This window comes from Chiroxiphia lanceolata, chromosome Z (genome assembly GCF_009829145.1).
Source record: "Chiroxiphia lanceolata isolate bChiLan1 chromosome Z, bChiLan1.pri, whole genome shotgun sequence".
In the NCBI taxonomy this organism is placed as follows: domain Eukaryota; kingdom Metazoa; phylum Chordata; class Aves; order Passeriformes; family Pipridae; genus Chiroxiphia; species Chiroxiphia lanceolata.
In genome coordinates, this window is record NC_045671.1 from 15942644 (window position 1) to 15960548 (window position 17905).

The window sequence follows — 17905 nt, forward strand, 5'->3', positions numbered from 1 at the left end:
GACTAAGTATCTGTAGCTGAGAAGCTGGGAGTTTTTCTCCACTGTGAGCAGCAGCAGGAGCAGCGCACAGAGAAACGGGGGCAGAGAGCCAGAAAGAGATAAGAACTGAAGAAGCAGCAAACCAAGCACGCAGCTAATCAGAGACAGAGAGTTGTCTGAAGAGAGAGAGAGTTTGGGTAAGAACTGAAACAAACTCCCCAAACCCCTCTGAGACCTCCTAGAGAGGAGGAGGAGGATGGACTCTTACTTGAGAAGGGTCTTGGAGTGCTACAGCACTGCAAAGAGGAGCTGAGAAGCTCAAGGCTTTCCGGAGCTGGACCGGGACGGCCGAAGGAATGCAGAGGAGGGCTTTGCCCCCCTGCTGCTCTGAAAATCAGAGCACAGGAGCTCTGTAAGGGAATTTGAATCCCTTGAAGATAAGGACCGTCACAAAGGCTCCTGTACTTCGTGATATGACGTGGTGAAGTGACCTTTGTCCCGGTGAACACAGCCCACGGAAGAAAAAGACCCTCGCTTGGAGTCGAAGGGCCAAGAGGGGCTTGGAGATCGCCCTTGTGTGTATTTGGAAAAGGTGATCCAGCTATAGCTGCTGCATAGAAAAGAGAGAGAGAGAGAGAGAGAGAGACTGATGCCCTAGAGACACTGCTGCTCTGAGAGTGGAAAGCATCTCTTCCTTCTTCCCTCCTGGACTTTGGAGAGAGAAGAGATGTGATCCATTGTAAATACTGCTTTATCGTGGTAGAGATAGTTGAGATTGTGTGTGTAATGTATTGTAATATTTATGTGAAAAGTCATTGTAATATAATCCTTTCCTCTCATTTTGAGTCTTGTGTGTTGTCTGGAAAACCCATCTCACACTGGGCTGAGATGTGGGAGGGGAGCTTGGACTCGAGAATTGGATTTTGAGACTCTCAAACCATGACATAGGTGATTATAAGCATATTTGCGTAAATGAGTGGTTGAAAGTCTTTTATTAAAAAAACCCCAAATGATAAAATACAAATCAGCCAGATAAATGAGTGGTCTTGAGGAATGTTTAATAGGATTCCAAGATATGAAAAAAGGAAACAGTACCAGTGCACATTTCATAAAAGTAAGATTGACTTGTCTGACCCTGATCCTATTTCAAGCAAAATAAAATTTGTTGTAATGGGACTGTACAACTTAGTTATATGTGTGAGTTAAGATAGGTCTGCATCTTTTCATTACGCATTTGGGGGCTGAGCACCCTGAGATGGGTAATGGGGGTAGTGTTGTTCACGTGTTCAAGAAATAGACAAATATTTTGATTTAAGATTAAAAAGATACTGGGAAATACTGTCTAGAGATTCAGAATTTTGAAATATTGTGGCAAATCATACTCAGCTGCTGAATCATGCTTAGAAGAAGCTATTATCCCCTATATATTAACATTTTTATTTATAAAAATTTAATATTTTTATGTATTTTTCTTGATAGTATGAGATGCATTCTTCAGGCATATGATGTAACAGCTGAATGTGTGTTTACTGGGATATGTGTTCTTGGCAATTTCTTGCTGAGCATTCTAAAATTTCTGAAAGCAGACAACACTGTGAGTGGGAAGGAAATAATGATGGTCTTGATTCTGGACTCTGAAGTATGGTTTCTTACAGATGCAGAATTCACTGAGTTGCATGATTGTGTCCTGCTGTGGAAAATGCTGTTTTATGCCCCATTTGGGGATTTTGTTGTTGAAAGAGTGTTACTAAATAATGACCATACTCTTCTCTTTGCTTTTACAGTTGGTAAGACTTCTGAGGCTATTTGGCTCATTAATAAATAAAAGTTATGTGTTATGAATGAGTAGAGGAAAAAAGAGACATTTCTGGTTTATAGGATGAAGACCCTTTAATCCTTGACTGAACCTGAACAGTTTGCTTTCTAAATAAATTTTCTTTAACTCCTATTTCATAGCTAGTAATTTACATTTGCTGTTTACAACAGCCCAAGAAGCTAGGGTTGAGTGTACGTGTGTAGGGGAAGTTGTCTGAATTTGAAGAGTAATATACAGTCTGTCTGAAATCATGGCAGAGAATGCTGGTGCCATATTGCAGGTGTGACCTGCCCCTTACACTAAGTAAACTTGAGAGCTCTTTTGCTTTCAGACTTTTCCTGACCCACGTGGCTCTGGTATTTAATTAGGAACATTGTTTGTAAGTTCAACATACAATAGCCTCTTATTTCTCTAAGTATGAAAGGCAGCTTAAGCAAGTTTGACTTCTAAGGTATGTTTGAAACTTTGCAGAAAGATGTTTGAGAAAAAGCATGGAAGTTGTTTTCTATATTACTTGATCAGTAGCATACTGTAAGATTTCCATGGTATGCAGGTATTGCAAACTCTAGTTCTGTATGAACAGAGTTACGTCTGAAGTAGTTTAGAGTCTCTGTGTTTAAACTTCCTTTAATTTAAATGGGATCACTGAATTGCAGCACTTACGGATATGTACTTGTGGATGAAATTCGCTTTTAAACTTTGTAATGTTGTATAATTTTTAACAGGATGATGAGTCCTTTAACTTGCGTAACAGCAACAGTCATCATGAGAGAGATATAAACCGAAACTTTGAAAATGAAATTCCACAGGAGAATGGCAATGCTTCAATTACACCTCAACAGATCATTCAATCTTCAACTTTCCCTCAGGCGAATGTTCTTTCAAGCTCACTTGAGGCGGAGCATAGGTATGTATTTCATTATATAAAGTGGGTTCCTTCATGGTAAGTGAGCATGTTCATAAATTTTTACTAGTTTAGAAGTCAGAATCTGAATTCTAAACTTTTTTAGTTTAGAAGTCAGAATCTGAAAACTGAGAACACAAAATGTTTCATGAGTAATGTCAGATTTATCTTTTAGACGTGTACCAGTTCAACATGGAATATACTTTGTTTCTATTAGACTTGCATAAACTTGCTTTACTAAAAATTTGATGTATTTCTGTATAAAGAAAAAGGCAAACTGCATAGTGACTTCATGCCTCTGATTTTGATCTAAATGTGTTTAGGAGGAACAATGCATGTAATTGCCATTTGTATTAATAATACTTTAAATGCTGCATGTTATGTAAAGCTCTGTTGAGTTTGTTCTCATAATTAAAGTAACTAATTATTTCTGCGGCTGACCAGTTGACACTGTTAGTGATGTCACAAGACAGTGCACTGGAAGGTGAGAAAGTAACTTCACAAAAAGGATTGAAACAATTCTATTATTAAAGTAGCTGCATTAGTGATTGATAGAGATGAGAATGATGCTGCTGGAAAAAACTCAGTCTGGAGATGAGCTTGTCATGAGCTCTGTCAGATACGGTTTTTGGCAACTACAGAATTGCAGTGACTGATTGGACAGATCTTTCTCTTTTTTGTGATAGAGTCTATGTGTACACTGGACTAAAGAACTCTGCCTTTTGTAGTAACTGCAGAAGAAACTTCCATTTCCTCTTATTCCTCACGAGTATGAGAATGCCGTTCTGGCATATATTTTAGAAACCTCATTATTTTTTGTGAAATACCTTTAATCTCCCTTAACGTTTAAGGTCAACAGACGCCTGGTTTACCTGAAGAAGGTGCTAATCCTTTTACCAAAAACTTTGCGGCAAACAAACTTAATATCACTACTGTTAAATGTAATGGTGTCTTCACCCTCAGATAGCCCCTGTTTTCAGGGGCTTCACATGTAAAACCATCTTATTCCTGCTCAGATACTGCTGTCCCTCTTTTGGTAGTAGCTGAAATTCACTGATTATTGTGTCTTTGGATATCTCAAGCTTAGTTACAAGAGGAATCTTTCCTGTTTCATTTCCTCCCCTCATTCCAAAATTCAATCTTAATTGTCATAGCTGGGCTTCGCGAACGAAGATTTGGGAAAGGTCTCTACCCACGTTTGTTACAAGCGCGCTGGTGGCTAAAAAGGCCAATACGCAAAAGGCACAGCAGAAAGACTCCTTAGATGGTAAATTCTGCAGGGCATGATTCTTTCACCGTTGCCTTTTCTCCTCAAGGGTGATCCTGCGTGCGTTCTCAAAGGCATCAGCAGCATTACAGATGCTGATTGGAGACCTCCTGGTTGGAGGCCAGAGCAGACCAGTTATGTTGATCAATATGGCCAAGGCTGAGATGTTGTTTCAGGGAGTCCTTGTATCTTCTCTTCAGGGCTCCTCTCTTGCGGCAGCCGGTGGCAAGTTCACCGTAAAGCAGGATCTTATGGAGGCAGTGGTCCTTCATCCTTGAGACGTGTCCTGCCCAGCGCAGCTGTGTTCTCAGCAACATGGCCTCAATGCTAGTGACTGCTGCTTGTTCTAGAACAGATGTATTGGTCACATAATCTGACCAGTGGATGTTTAGGATTGTTCAGAGGCAGCATTGATGAAAGCGTTCTAGGAGTCGCAGGTGGTGGCGGTAGCTGACCCATGATTCAGATCCCTGTAAGAGTAGACAGCACTTTGGCTCTGTAAACACTGATCTTTGTATTTTTCTTCAAGTGTTTATTACACCAAACTCTTTTATGAAGCTTTACTAAGGCACTATATGCCTTTGCTAACCTGTTGTCTATCTCTCCATCAATCTTACCATCCGAGGAGATGAGACTACCTAGGTAATTAAACTGCTGGACTGATTTGAGCTCTGATTCACGAATGGTGATATGGGGATGATGGAAGACTTCCTGAGGTGCCGGCTGATAGAGAACTTCTGTCTTCTTTAAACTGACTTCCAGCCCAAAGAGCTCAGCAGCGTCTGCAAAGCAGGATGTTAAACGCTGCAGAGCTGCTTCTGTGTGGGTGACAAGGGCGGCGTCATCAGCATAAAACAGCTCCCCGGACAAGATGGTTTAAGGTCTTGGTGTGGGCCTTCAGTCGCCTTAGGTTGAAAAGGCTTCCATCAGTACAGTATCGAATGTAGATACCGTCCTGATCCTCGAGGTCTGCCGTGGCCCTTTGGAGCATCATGCTGAAAAAGACTGTAAATAGGGTTGGACTGAGAATGCAGCCTTGTTTCTTAATTAAATTCTTAATTAAATTCTTTAATTAAGAATTTTTAATTCTTAATTAAAAAGGGCTCAGAAAGTACATTGCCATATCTGACTTGGCCGTGCTGATCCTCATGGAGTGAGATGATCATTTTGAGGAACTTGGGGGGAAAACCTAAACATTCCAAAATCTGCCATAGACCTTTTCTGCTCACAGTATCAAAAGCCTTGGTGAAGTCAACAAAGGTTACATAGAGACCTTTGTTCTGTTCCCTACACTTCTCTTGCAGTTGTCTGAGAACAAATACCATGTCTGTGGTGCTCCTGTTGGCTCTGAAATCACACTGGCTTTCAGGTAGAATTCCTTCTGCTATAGCGGGTATTAGTCTGTTTAAGAGTATTCTTGCCAGACTCTTCAAATTCAAATTCAAATTCAAATTCAGACTGTTCAAATTACCGTGGTATTACTCTGCTCTCCATTGCTGGCAAAATCCTGGCAAGAATCTTAGTTGTAGTCTGTGCTGAAATATCAGCATATGCTGTTAGCTGAGACTCAGTTGTAAGGAAGCCTGACACAACTCTTGACATTATTATGTGCTATAAAAAAGAAATTATATGAGGCCATTTTATCCTGAATTGGTACCCTTTGACAGACACCACTAGTGCTCTTCATGACTGCTCTGTTATCCAGGAAAAGCTGAAGATTGCCTCAGTGTGAGTCTTTATCTGTTCTCAAGGGGATACCCTGCTGCTCCACTAACAGTTATAAGTTATGCTAAGGAAATACATTCTTGCTTTTCCACCTGACACAGGTGAAAAAGTACCTTAGAATGAATGTACAGTTTTCACCACATGTAGTGATAAAACAGGGTCATCTGTGAGGGACCTGAGAACTCAACTTGTGTCCTTTACATATCTTTTGCAAAGCTTGGAACCTGCTTTTATGTGAGGGTTTGTTTAAAAAAATACTAACTGATTAATCAATGCATTTATTACAGGTCTTTAGACATCTATATAGGCAGACGTTGAATGAGTGTGTGTAGTAAATTACCTAACGTTGTCCTTCTTAATTTAAAGGTTGTTAAAGGAGATGGGCTGGCAGGAAGACAGTGAAAATGATGAGACATGTGCCCCACTAACAGAGGATGAGATGAGGGAGTTCCAAGTCATTAGTGAACAGGTAACACTAACTTAATGTTGCATTGTAAACCTGTGGTTGGCTACCCTAAATGCCTACCTTTCAGGAGGATCTGCAGTAATTCTGATGGTTTGTGATGTTGCTCTTCCAGTATCATTTCAGTCCTATGCTTTTGGAAGTAAAGTTGCTTTAAAAACACAGGGTGCCAATGCTGACTGTACCTAAGGACTATTCACAAAATATCAAGGGAAGGGTAAGGGAGTGCTTCTGAGCAATTTCAGCATTGCTAGTAGTAGAATTGCACAGGCTTTCCAGCTCCTCATCTTAGCCTAAAGAAAAAGAATCTTCTTTCAAGGTTTTTATGCAGTTTCCTTGAGTACTCCAAAATCTTCGTTTTCTTTCCTGGGAATCGAGAGACATTTAATTCATTAGTAACAACGTATGAAAGGGCAATCTAGACTGGATTTTTTCTTAATTGTTGTGTTGAGTTGTTTTCTTAATAGCAGTGTTGAGTATACCTGGTGGGGTCAATGAGTAGGACTGGAAAGGAGAATCGTGTCTGGTGTTAAACCCGAACATTTGATTTTTCTATAAGTCTAGTTACACACATGCTTGTCTTATTACCCACCTTCTGCATTATGTGTGGAAATTCCTTTCTTGTTGTAGAATTAGTTGTTTACTTTCTCTTCAGTGTCTTTTATTTTCCAATGACATCAGGTAGACAGACTGGGATACTCATCCCTCACTGCTGCTCCTCTTCTGGGCCCCTTCCGTATTGCATATCCTGCCCTTCTTAGCACAGGTTTTTGCAGCACTGTGGGAGAGGGGACTGCATCACAGGAGAGACCATTTGGGAGGAGGCATCTCTGGGGCAGGGTGGGTGGGGAAGTGGGTGAACTCTTGTTGACTGCAGGAGTTTAGCACAGTTGGAAGTACTTGAATACAGGTGGCTGGCCTAGAAGTAAAGGTGCTCAGGGGAGTTCTCTTTTTTGTGTGTATATGAAAAGGTAGTGCTGTGGATCCAGTGTAGCCCAGGAATGAAGATGCAGAGAATGTTGAATTGCAACAGATTGTTATGTTTGGCTTTTTCTTTCTCTAAATATGTAATGTTTTCACATTTCAGTTACAAAAAAATGGCCTTCGGAAAAATGGCATTTTGAAAAATGGCCTCATCTGTAATTTTAAATTTAGCCCGTGGAAAAACAGCACTTTCAAACCTGCTCTGGAGAATGAGGATTCTGAGACGAGCAGCAGTGATACATCAGATGATGATGATGTATGAAGACTTATGTAACACCTGTAGAAGCCCGTTTTTTCTCATGGAGACTGGGGATGTGTTATCCAAAAAAAAATAATTCTAATTTATGTAATAACATGCCCAATAGAGGACAAATGATGGGACTTTCCTCTGAAGGAAGCTAAGAATGTTTTGTTAGGTGTGTTGAAAATCACTATAATTTGTCTGTAAACAAATGTTGTAGAATGAGGTGTTGGGTTGACCCAGCATTGACTTTCATCACTGAAACATTTCTGACTAGCAATGTGACAATGATATAAATCAGACTTTCTCATTTAATAATAAAAGCGAAGAATTGTGTAATGTCTTGCAAAGCTTCTGTCTTAAAATGTCTAAGAAAAAAAGGGCAGGTCGACACAGGGTTTTGCTTGCCAACTCATTTCTTTCTTACAGTGGAAATCATTGAGTCCACTTTGTACACAAAAAGGGCAATGTAGCATGTTGGCTAAAATGAGCAAAGTGCACTAAACCTCTTTTCCTTAACTGAGCTGTTGAACTGTTCTACTTCCACAAATAACTGCTCTTTAGCCACTTGTAGTGTCGTTGTTGTTATTAATGGCAAAGGACCCTGATGTTACAGTTCCAAATTTTTAGAATTAACCTTTGAATTGAAAGCTTTAAAGAGTATTGCAAGACCCTTATTCTCACAGTGAAAACATTTCTTATGGGAAAACAGTGTGATTTTACTATTCAACATGCAGAAAAATCATTACACTGACTGGATTTGTCCACTACATGGGAAATAAACTGATTTACAGAGTATTGTCTCAGTGCTTAGCATCATGGGTATTGTTTTTAAATCTGCTAAGTTTTGTTTTCATTTATATTAAATATACTCTGGCATCAATGGCTGCCTTTCAGAATGAGGTGAAAATACTTTCATCACAGATCTTGCTTTTATATCACCAGAATTATATCTGTGCAATAAGCACCTGTTTTGCTTATTTTTTGTCAGACTTTTTATTTATGATTGCACATTTAAAAAACAATATTGTATTATTTATAGTTTTATTTGGTTTATTTTAGCTGTTTAAATATTTTCCACAATTTTACAGGCTGTGTAGCATTAATTCATAAGCACAACTGCTCTCAATGATGTCATATATGTTTATAACATAGCTTATATATATATAGACATTCCCCTTCAAGATATTTTTTAATTGTACTATTTCTTAGAGGAAATTATTTGCAATTTAAAACTCTAAAGCAAGCAAAAATATTTATAAAGTTGAAATTTTGGCCATATTTCTTTAGGAAACTACTTTTTTTTTATGAGGTGGCATCCATTTTAGGCCAAAGTTAGTATGTTTCTCTTTTTATTTATTATTAATTTAAATAGATATTTCTATTCAAGAGGTCAGTTTTTGTATTAGAATGGGCATGCAAATGTTGATGTAGTTAATTTTAGTATGGTGCATTGAAATACTCCATTTTCTAATCTAAATTTAACAGGATAAAAATGTTTCTTTTTTAAAGAGAAAACTGCCATATCAGTAATGAAGTCTTTCCTACCTGTGTGCCCTATACACCTTTCTCCTTTCCCTGTTGCAGTTTTTTTTTGCTAACTTTGACACCTTGGTGTAGTTTGTTCACTTTTTGGTTTTCACATACTATCAAAAGGATATTCTGCCTATCTAATTATGTGGTAGTATGTGAATGCACTACTTTTAATACTAAGTAAAAACTTTTTTTGCCTTGGTGTTTCTCAAAGTGGAATGTAGACTCTTCACCCCCTCTTTATTCAGTTTAGTAACAAGTGTCACTTCTGTAATTAACCCTTTGGGAAGATAATGTAATTTTATAAGAATTGTGTTATAATTTTATAGACTTAGGAAACTTAGAAGTTGGAACTGAGAAAGTTCTCTTCAGAGAAAGTAGAAATACTGGTTATACTTGGTACTTCTTTTTTGCTAGTTTATATCCTGAAACTGGTAATGGAAGGAATGGTTATAATGAGCTGCGAGCAGAGGAGGTAACAGGAGTTGGGCCATGGTTTTGCTTTGTAGAATGAAACACCTTTACAGCCTTTGTAACTTTTTTGTTAGTGTGTAGCTTCTTCACTGGTGTGTGCTGATAGTTTTGGATTAATTTCTAGTCCTGTACAGTGGTCTATTATGCCAGTTCAGAGACTTGACAGAGGTCTGTGTAGTCTCTAGCTTAAATGGTTATCTGTTTGCTGTTATTTCTGTTTTCCCTTCACAGCAGTGTGGAAATGGGTAAGGTTTGTTATTTCCACCAAGGAGTTGGATTGCCTTCTGTTGCATTTACTTATGGCAAAGCTGCGTGTTCATCATCTTTTGCGTCACTTTAAAAAACTCTTTCTTTAGTCACTCACTGTGGAAGTCTTTTCAGTTTTTTTTATTTTCCTGGGAGATGTCACTTGAAACAATGTTTGGTTTTCATATCTTACTTCCATAAAATGTGTGAAAGTATTTTATTGCACTGTTCCCCTCCCTTTTGTTCAGTGCTTGATGAGATAAAGCAGAATGAAATCCGATTCTCTAGCATTTAACAATGGAACTTTATCCTGACTTTGTTCCTTTCCCAGGGCAATTTTAGTAGTTAATTGGCCTTTTTCTTCTCTCATATGTAAACCATGATCCACTCCCAGGATAAATCCTCTCTTGTTTTTTTGCTTGAGCAAATGTCTGCCTTCAAGGCTTCAGAAGGTGGTGACAAAGCTTGCCCATTGCCATGGTAGGTACCAGTAAGCTTTGAATGGTAAAGAATGTCTGCTGGAGGTAGTTTGTCAGTGCTGGGCTGAAAGAGCTTGACTTTATTGATGGTAATGACTGATTGCTGCACACAGACATGGCACTGCTGTATGGTTTGCAGTCCCTACCATTTCTCTTCATCATCCTGGCTTTATTGGCAGGGAAGCATCTGTTCCTGGTTCCCCATTCGAACCCTCTTCAAAAGCGGAGTGTTAAGTCATAGATTTTTCCCATCTGCTATTGATGGGGGACGTGCCCTCTGCCTGCTGCTGGTGTTGAGGGGGTACCTGTGTTTATGGTGGGGAGCTGGGACTCCTTTACTTCATCTGAGATGACTAGAGGCCTCCATCACTGACTTGTGTGGGGTCTTCCTCTCTGTTAAGGAGGAAGAGATGTAGTTATATTTCCTGAAAAGAGTGTTAACTACTGTTAGGGTGTCCACTGATTCATACTGGATCCAGTCTAAATTCTGAAGATTTTTATGGTCATCCCAGTTCTTTGAGAAATGTTACCAAATGTGAAGGAAATGAGGGTTTATTCCCCCATACAGATGCCTGTGGAGGAAAAAAAAAAATCTGCTCGATTTGTTATGGGGACCTCAACTTTAGTGTTTCTTCTTTTAAGGAATATCTGTTCTACAGTAAATACATTTAAACTGCTGCCTGCTAGAAACTGGAAGGAGTTTAGTCAAGGTTGTTTTTGTTTTCCTTTTTTCTCTTTTCTACTGGGTACCGGTTGAAGCAGTATAGTCAGCTGCAGGGAACTTTTGCTCTGATTAAGAATTATTACACTTGTGCACCAAGAATTACTGGCTCATTAGGGTAATAAATGTGTTGACTAGCTGGTCAACTTTCCTCATGCTGTCAACTTTCCTCCTCTGAGCTGTTGTTTTTAGTCATCAGTGAGCTTTATTGCAAAATGAATGAGGTCTGTTTCATGCCCTGGATATCTGCAGCCTTCCCTAGAGGTGTGTTCCGTGCATCTCTAGGAAATGGTTTCGCTAAACCAGCACTGGGAGTGATCTGCAGAGCAGTCTGGCTCTGGGTGAGGCACAGGGCAGCGTCAAAAACTCTTCTGTCTCAGGAGGTTTGCGCTTCCTCAGAGATTTGTAAGCAACTTCTAGGGTCTTTCTCTTAGTGGGTTGCAGTCTGGAAAAGATCTTCAGACAGGCTCAAGAAAAACTGATACCTTAAACCAGTTTGTCAGTAGAGGGTATTGCTGCTTCTGAATGCAATGCCTACCAAAGTCTGTTTTGTCACAGTCTCTTGTGCAGATCAGATCATCTGATGGGTGTGTGAGCTCTCACAGGGCCTATAGTGGCATGCATTTCCTAAATTCCTTACCTGAGAGTAAGCTCAATAAAGCAAATAGCAGGTCATGACGTGCAGCTATGATCGTGCTTACACTACTGTGGTAGTTTGGTCTGGGCCTTCCTTGGTGACCAGTTTGTAACCAAGGAAGGGCCCAGATTTACCCAGTATTCCCTACAATTTTTAAGTAAGCCAGGCTATAAGAAGAAAGGAGGAGAGCCCTTTGCTCTCTTTCTTTCTGGCCTTAGCTTGATGTCTTTGGTATGGTGGCTTCCTTAGGATTCTTTTTCCTTCTGTGTGATAGCTTGATGTCTGGGAGCTCTGTGCTATTGTAATCTTTGCATCTCCCATCTCCCATTGCTTCCTGCTGAAGACTGCTGAAGTTCTACCATCTTTATCAAGTCATGGAGCATCCTGTCTGAGCTCAGTGCATCATGAATGGGTGAAAAATGATAGAGCTTTGAGTAATTTAGCATACATGCGCACACACTGTGTTACATACATGTGCTTTGTTACAATTTGAATGCAATACAAGGGGACATTGTAGAATTGTCAGCAATAATCTATTTTCTGTGCTTGCCATTTGTACCTGTTGGTGTTACTGGTGGTTCTTGTCATGAGTATCACATTCTTTCCTCCCTGGGGTATACAGGACTTAAATTACAGCCAGGCTGAAGGGCCTCTTCCTCAATTATCAGGTTCACTTCTTTTCCCTACAACATTGCTTTAGGTAACAAGGCACACTGTTTGAAAGTATAATGTTAGAAATGAGGTGATCTGTAAGGAATTGACATATACTGTAAGCAGCCAGCTGAATCAAGCCACCGTTCATGCAAAGCTTCATTACCAAAAGCTGAGAAATAGTTCTGTCTGCATTGGAAGGCTGTTTCATATAGAAGCTCGAGTATGAATGTAAATTACACAGATACTTTACTAAATCCCCACATGAATATTTATTTTTCTTAGCTTCAATTTCTTATATTGATTGATTATTGATTATTGATTATATTCCATCTCCAAAGGGGGCGTGCACAAATGATCTTTGTACAGAATAAATACATTTTCATAGTTGAGATGAATGAATTAGTTATTTTGAAAATGCAGTTTGGAAGGATCTGAATGTTTCAATTGAACTATAAATTAGTATTATTTAATTCTTAGTCTTTTATTTTATAAACCGCTAAATAACAAACACAGTATTGCAGGTGAAACTGGTGATACTGGCTGTGGTTATGGCTACCTTTTGCTTCCAGTGGAAGGATCTGTTCACCATCAATTAACTGCCAAATACGCTGTGGAACCAGTTTTCCCTGGCTGACCAAGTCACTCTGGATGCAGCTGCAGGGTGGGAGAGCCCAGCAGATATGTTGAAGGCAGCCATGACCCTGGAGAGCTCAGTGGCGGAAGAGGGAAAGGAAATTTTAGTGACAAAGATAAATGGAAGCAAATGGGCTCATAATTATGAAAAGAAAGGTCTGCAATATGTTTCTATCCTGATCATGTGGTGACAGTCTTGTGTTCTGCTGCCAGGGAAGTGCTCCTCCTTGCCTCTTTAGGGGCTGGTCTTGTGCTAGAAGATTACAGCCAACATTTGGTCCATGTGATGATCCCAAATTATGCAGTTGCACTGTAAGAAAGTCAGCATCTCAGGTGGTTCATGTAGGAGTTTGATGTGATTCTTTTATTTCTTGTCTGGTTTGTTTGGTTTTTTTTTTGCTTTAATGTTGAGAGAACATAAAGCTGGTCAGGACATGCTAGGTTTAACAATGATCAAGCAAGATGTTGATTTTAGTGGATGTTTCTGAAAATTTTTATTTTAACCTTGGTAATTTACTCACTTGAAGAAAATGGACCACACTGTGGGCTAATCACAAGGATACAAAGATAAGGTAATATTGACGGACTCAGTACAGGAGTACAGACACAGTTAATGAGGAGGGGAGTTGTTCTGTGCACAGCATGGATGATGTGTTAAGTAGGTAAAAACAAAATAGTGCAAGACAGGTGTCCTTAAGCATATATGCTTATGCAATTAGAGACTAACAGGTAACACATGCCTGCAAGGGCTTGAGGGTTGCACAGGCTTGTGCTTCCTGGCCTTCAGCAAGGTTCTGTATTTCTCATCTTGACCTTAATTTTCTTTGAATACCTTTCTTGTGCCACTTAACAAAGGCGGTCCTGATGTTAGAATAGTTTCTTGTATGAATGGGAAAATTAAGACTGGAAAAAGAGATTAGAAAAGAGTAGAGCTTCTGCAAAATTCTGAAGGGACTTTTAGGAGCAGGCACAGTTCTGTGGGTTCTGAGGATGAGAGTGCATGCTCGAAGTAACCTGGGGTGTAGAAGGGCCATTACCTAAAGGATGCATCACTGCTAGAGTTGGGGAGAGCAGCTACAGTGCAGACTAAATCTGCATTTTCCTTAAAATTTTGTTTTTGTTTTTTGATACTTGTTTTGGTTGGTTGGTTGGTTTTCTTGTTTGGTTGGTTTTTATTTTTGTTTGGGTTTTGTTTGGGTTTTTTGTTTGTTTTTGTTCTGGGGTTTTTTTGTGGTTTTTTTTTTTTTTTTTTTTTTTTTTTTGGTCTGGCTGCTATTAAGACTTCTGAAAGGCAGCTTGCTTCACCTTCGAATTTTTGGTAGATTTTGTGTTGCAGAAACTGCAAGTCCATAGCAAAAGGACCTGCCCAGAAGCTGGTCCACTTGGGCGAAGGCAGCAGAGGACACAGACATGACACCTTCACCCACTAGGACTCACTGGGTTCTTTCCCTGGATGACCAACGGCAGGTAGCAATTACAGGTAGAGCTGGCCTCAAGGAGTGTGAGTAGAGAGAGAAGGCTGGAGCAAAAACTGCTCTAATCAAGAGAGGAAAACAATTTGTAAAGAAATAGTGGTAAACAAGAGTGGAGAGAGCTCTGCAGAGGCATTGCTCTTGGGGCTGGGTGGTGGAAGAGGTCAGTGTTAAGCAGAAACAGCTGGATAAAATGAAGGATAGTCAGCTTGGCTCTGCTGAAGAGGGGCTTTTGCAGTGCTGGTGCTGTGGATCAGGAGCTGGTACTGAGCTGCCTGATGGGGCTGTGGGAGCACCCTGGGCGAGAGGTAGCCAGTGACTCCTTGGTGCTGTGCTGGCTGCAGGAGCAACAGGAGCCATGAGGCTGGGGGCTCAGTAAGGTTAGGGGAGCTCAGAAACATGCCTAGGGAGGAGAAGCTGCAAAGAGGAGGATGAGGACAGATGGAAAGTGGGGACTTAAAGCTCCAGGCTGAGCTGGAGGGTTTCATAGGGCAGCCCATACCTGGTGCAGGCAGCAAATACCTGCAGGTGGGTGAGTTGGCGTCTGAGTGCTTTAGTGGTGTTCAAGTCCAGTCAAAGAGTAAATGTGGAAGCAAGTGGAGGAAATGTGGGTGAAATTGTTCTGGCTGAGTAGTGAGCTGCTCAGTGGTGTGTATATGGATGGATGATGCAGGGGAGTTAAGCAGAGGAGCCTGGTTCTGCAGCTGCTTAATTGTTATTTTTTTAATAAAAAGTAATAGAACCCATCTCTGCTATATGTGGTAATTTAGGATTTACCAAATCAGGATGGGCAGACCTAGTTAACTAATAAGTAGAAAGCCTCAGCAAAGAAGAAACCTTGTTGATTACCTTTGAAACAGTGGCAATCTTGGCAGAACTGTGAGGTTACAAGGGTCATAGTAGTGTTGGCTTTCTTGGGAGGTGAGCGGGAGGAGCTGGTGTGGGGGAGGTGGATGGTGAGTGGGTTGAGCCCTTGCCCCACTGGGGATGCAGTGAGCCCTGTGGCGAGTGTGTGTGTGTGTGGACTGGGGAAAGGTGTTTCTTAACACTGCTCACGTTGGGGGTGCCCAGCAGCAGCAATGTATGTATCAGTGTATGTACAGAGTGAGGACCAGTACCTCAACAGGCAAAATTTTGTCATGAAATTTTCAAAACAATAATATATCCTATAGAGTTCAGTGCTGCTGAGGGGACTGGCATCCTGTAGCTCTCCTCTACGTTTGTATTAATTTCCTGGGTCTATCGATGGCACTTGAGCAGAAGGGTTTCCAGTTGCGCTGGTGCCTGCAGGCTCCAGGAGAGGGTGCTGGAGATCTTTGGCTCGCTTTGCTTCCTGCTCCTGCTCTATCACAGTTTCATGCAAATATTGTTAATCTGGTTTCGTTTTTCTGAACCAGTATAACTACATATTCTATGCTTTTCTAGTACTTTAATACCAACACCTAAATGCAGAGACAATCACACTGTTCATAGAACTGCTCTACTTTGGTACAATTTATGCCTGCACTCTGGCATAAATGCCTGCCTGAAATGGCTGCCTGCTGTTGGTTGGAGATTGGCTAGAGAAGTTCTTAAACACGATAGCCTGCATGTGTAGATCTACTGTAGATCGTGGAGGGTAAGACAGTTCTGACATATTTTTAGCTACAACAACTCTGTGCGTACAAGAACATTTGTTAAAAGAAAAGTTTGGAGCAAAATCCATTCTGCTGTGATTCTCCCCTAGAGTAGATCCCCTATTTGAGGTTTGCTGGTTGCAGTCGTGCTGCAATGATGCTGTCTGAAACTTTGCAGTTAGCTTTGGGGAAGACTGATGTTTTTCAGCCAAAATTTAGCCTCTTTTCAGATATGTGCTAAACAGTGTTGAGTGTTCACAATAGGACAGGTACTTCTTTGCTTTTTTTTAAAAAAAGGCAGTTAAAACAGACAACAGAAAAAGGCTTATTCTGATTCTGTTCATCACAAAAAGCTGACACTAGAGGACAGAAAATATATAGTTGAGCCATGCTCTCATTTTTGCATTTGCAGCTAGATTGCTTCTTTTCTAACTTAGCATGAGAGGCTTTTTATAGTCTGCAACTTGCAGCTCACTTCAAGGAATTTTCTACTGTATTTTTGTAAGAAGTTTTAATCTCTATCCTACTCTGCAGTTCAGGTGCTGATGGGAACGAGTTGGTGCTTGTTCAAAATGAGCCATGAGCACTTCCAACAAGTTTTTGTGGCTTTTGGACAAAAATCTTCAAATCTGAGTTCCTAGCGTTAAGCGCCTTTATCTGGACATGTAATTGCCTCATTTTTCAAAGATGGAGAGCAACTCCATTCCTATTCACCAGTGGGAGTAACAGATACTGTGATTGAAAACAAGACTTCACAGCTTGATTTTAGCCTTCTAATTAAAAGCAAATTTGTTTTAACTGTCCAGACCTAAGGGAACATGTATTGACATGCCAGCCTGTCTTTGGGATGAGAGGTCATACTCTGCTTCTTGTTCAGGAAGATGGACAGCACTCTTCCCCAGTTTCTTCTGTAATTACACTGTTGGGAAAGAGGTGCTGCAGGTGTTTGTGTCCTCGGTTAAATGCCCTCTAGTTTCTTGATCACATTTGTAGTTGTCAGCACAACATCCTGCTGTAGGGAATAGGGATGTGTGGGGCTAGAAAGCTGCTTAAGGATTTCTATAAATAAAAATCAAGGACTATATGTGTAATGGAGGTCATGCACCTACACAGTACAAAGCTCTTTTATGGTAGGACTTTGGGGATTCCTGGAGGTCCAAGTGAAATAAAGCTGCCTGTTGTTGTCTCCAACTCCTTGGAAAACAGCAGATATCCACCCAAGAATGGAGAAGTAAACTCACAGGTCTTGTTCTTGTTACTTCTGTAGTGGATATTCCTTCATCTGCCTGCACAAGAGTTTTTGCTAAATCTCTCATGCAAGCCTCCACTTTGCTCATCATTTAAATCACAGCCTAGATTTTCACTCCTTTAAAAAAACAAAAATACCCTAAAATACACTTGCAAAGAATAATTTAAAAGAAATCCTCTGCCCTCATCTTTTTCTGCTCTTTCAGTTACTTTTTCTGCCCTTTAAGAAGAGCTTCAGCATTTCAGTTCTCCCTTCACTCAGCGGCAATATCCTGCAGTGTTTCAAACCTGAGGATTTCTCCTGAATATGCCAGAGGCAGAGCAGATTACATCTTTCACATGTTGATGATTGCAGTGATGGTGCACAAGTTGGGGCGTGCGCAGTGCCTTGCATGCTGCTGTAAGCAGATGGCATCGCCTTGCTGCAGTGCTTGAGGCAGGGCTGTGCAGCACAGGGAATTCTGAGGGCTCCAGACCCATAAAATTATTTTCATTGCCTGTAAGACAGGCCCAAATAATTCCTTTTTATAGGAAAGAACATTCTGTAGTCTATCTTGCTCTACTGGTAAAGGCAGAATACATAAAGCAGGCTGCTAGGACTGAAAACAGGTGCTTTGAAGAATACACTTGGGTGTGCAGTGGATGGACAATAGAGCAAGATGAAATAGAAGAGAGCTAACTAACCATCTCAAAAGTGTCACTGCAAGATGTGATGTAAGCATGCAGTAGGTTCTAGAGGTGAAAGAAATTAGAAAATGTACTTTTCTTCAGCTGAAGTATCAAAGTTTTTTTCTGGTTAAACCTTTTATAACT

General features: G+C 40.4%; 1 protein-coding gene across 7 annotated transcripts in view; it reads left to right on the forward strand.

The window, feature by feature from the left end:
* The window catches only part of GPBP1 (GC-rich promoter binding protein 1), a 46394-nt gene extending 38219 nt beyond the window's left edge, over nt 1-8175 (forward strand). For all 7 annotated transcript variants that reach the window (XM_032674990.1, XM_032674994.1, XM_032674989.1 and 4 more), the window contains 3 exons: nt 2521-2702; nt 6058-6160; nt 7242-8175. In XM_032674990.1, the coding sequence (XP_032530881.1) occupies nt 2521-2702; nt 6058-6160; nt 7242-7400 (444 nt within the window). In that variant the 3' untranslated portion in view covers nt 7401-8175. The remainder of the gene's footprint in view (nt 1-2520; nt 2703-6057; nt 6161-7241) is intronic.
* Nucleotides 8176-17905: the final 9730 nt, after the last annotated feature.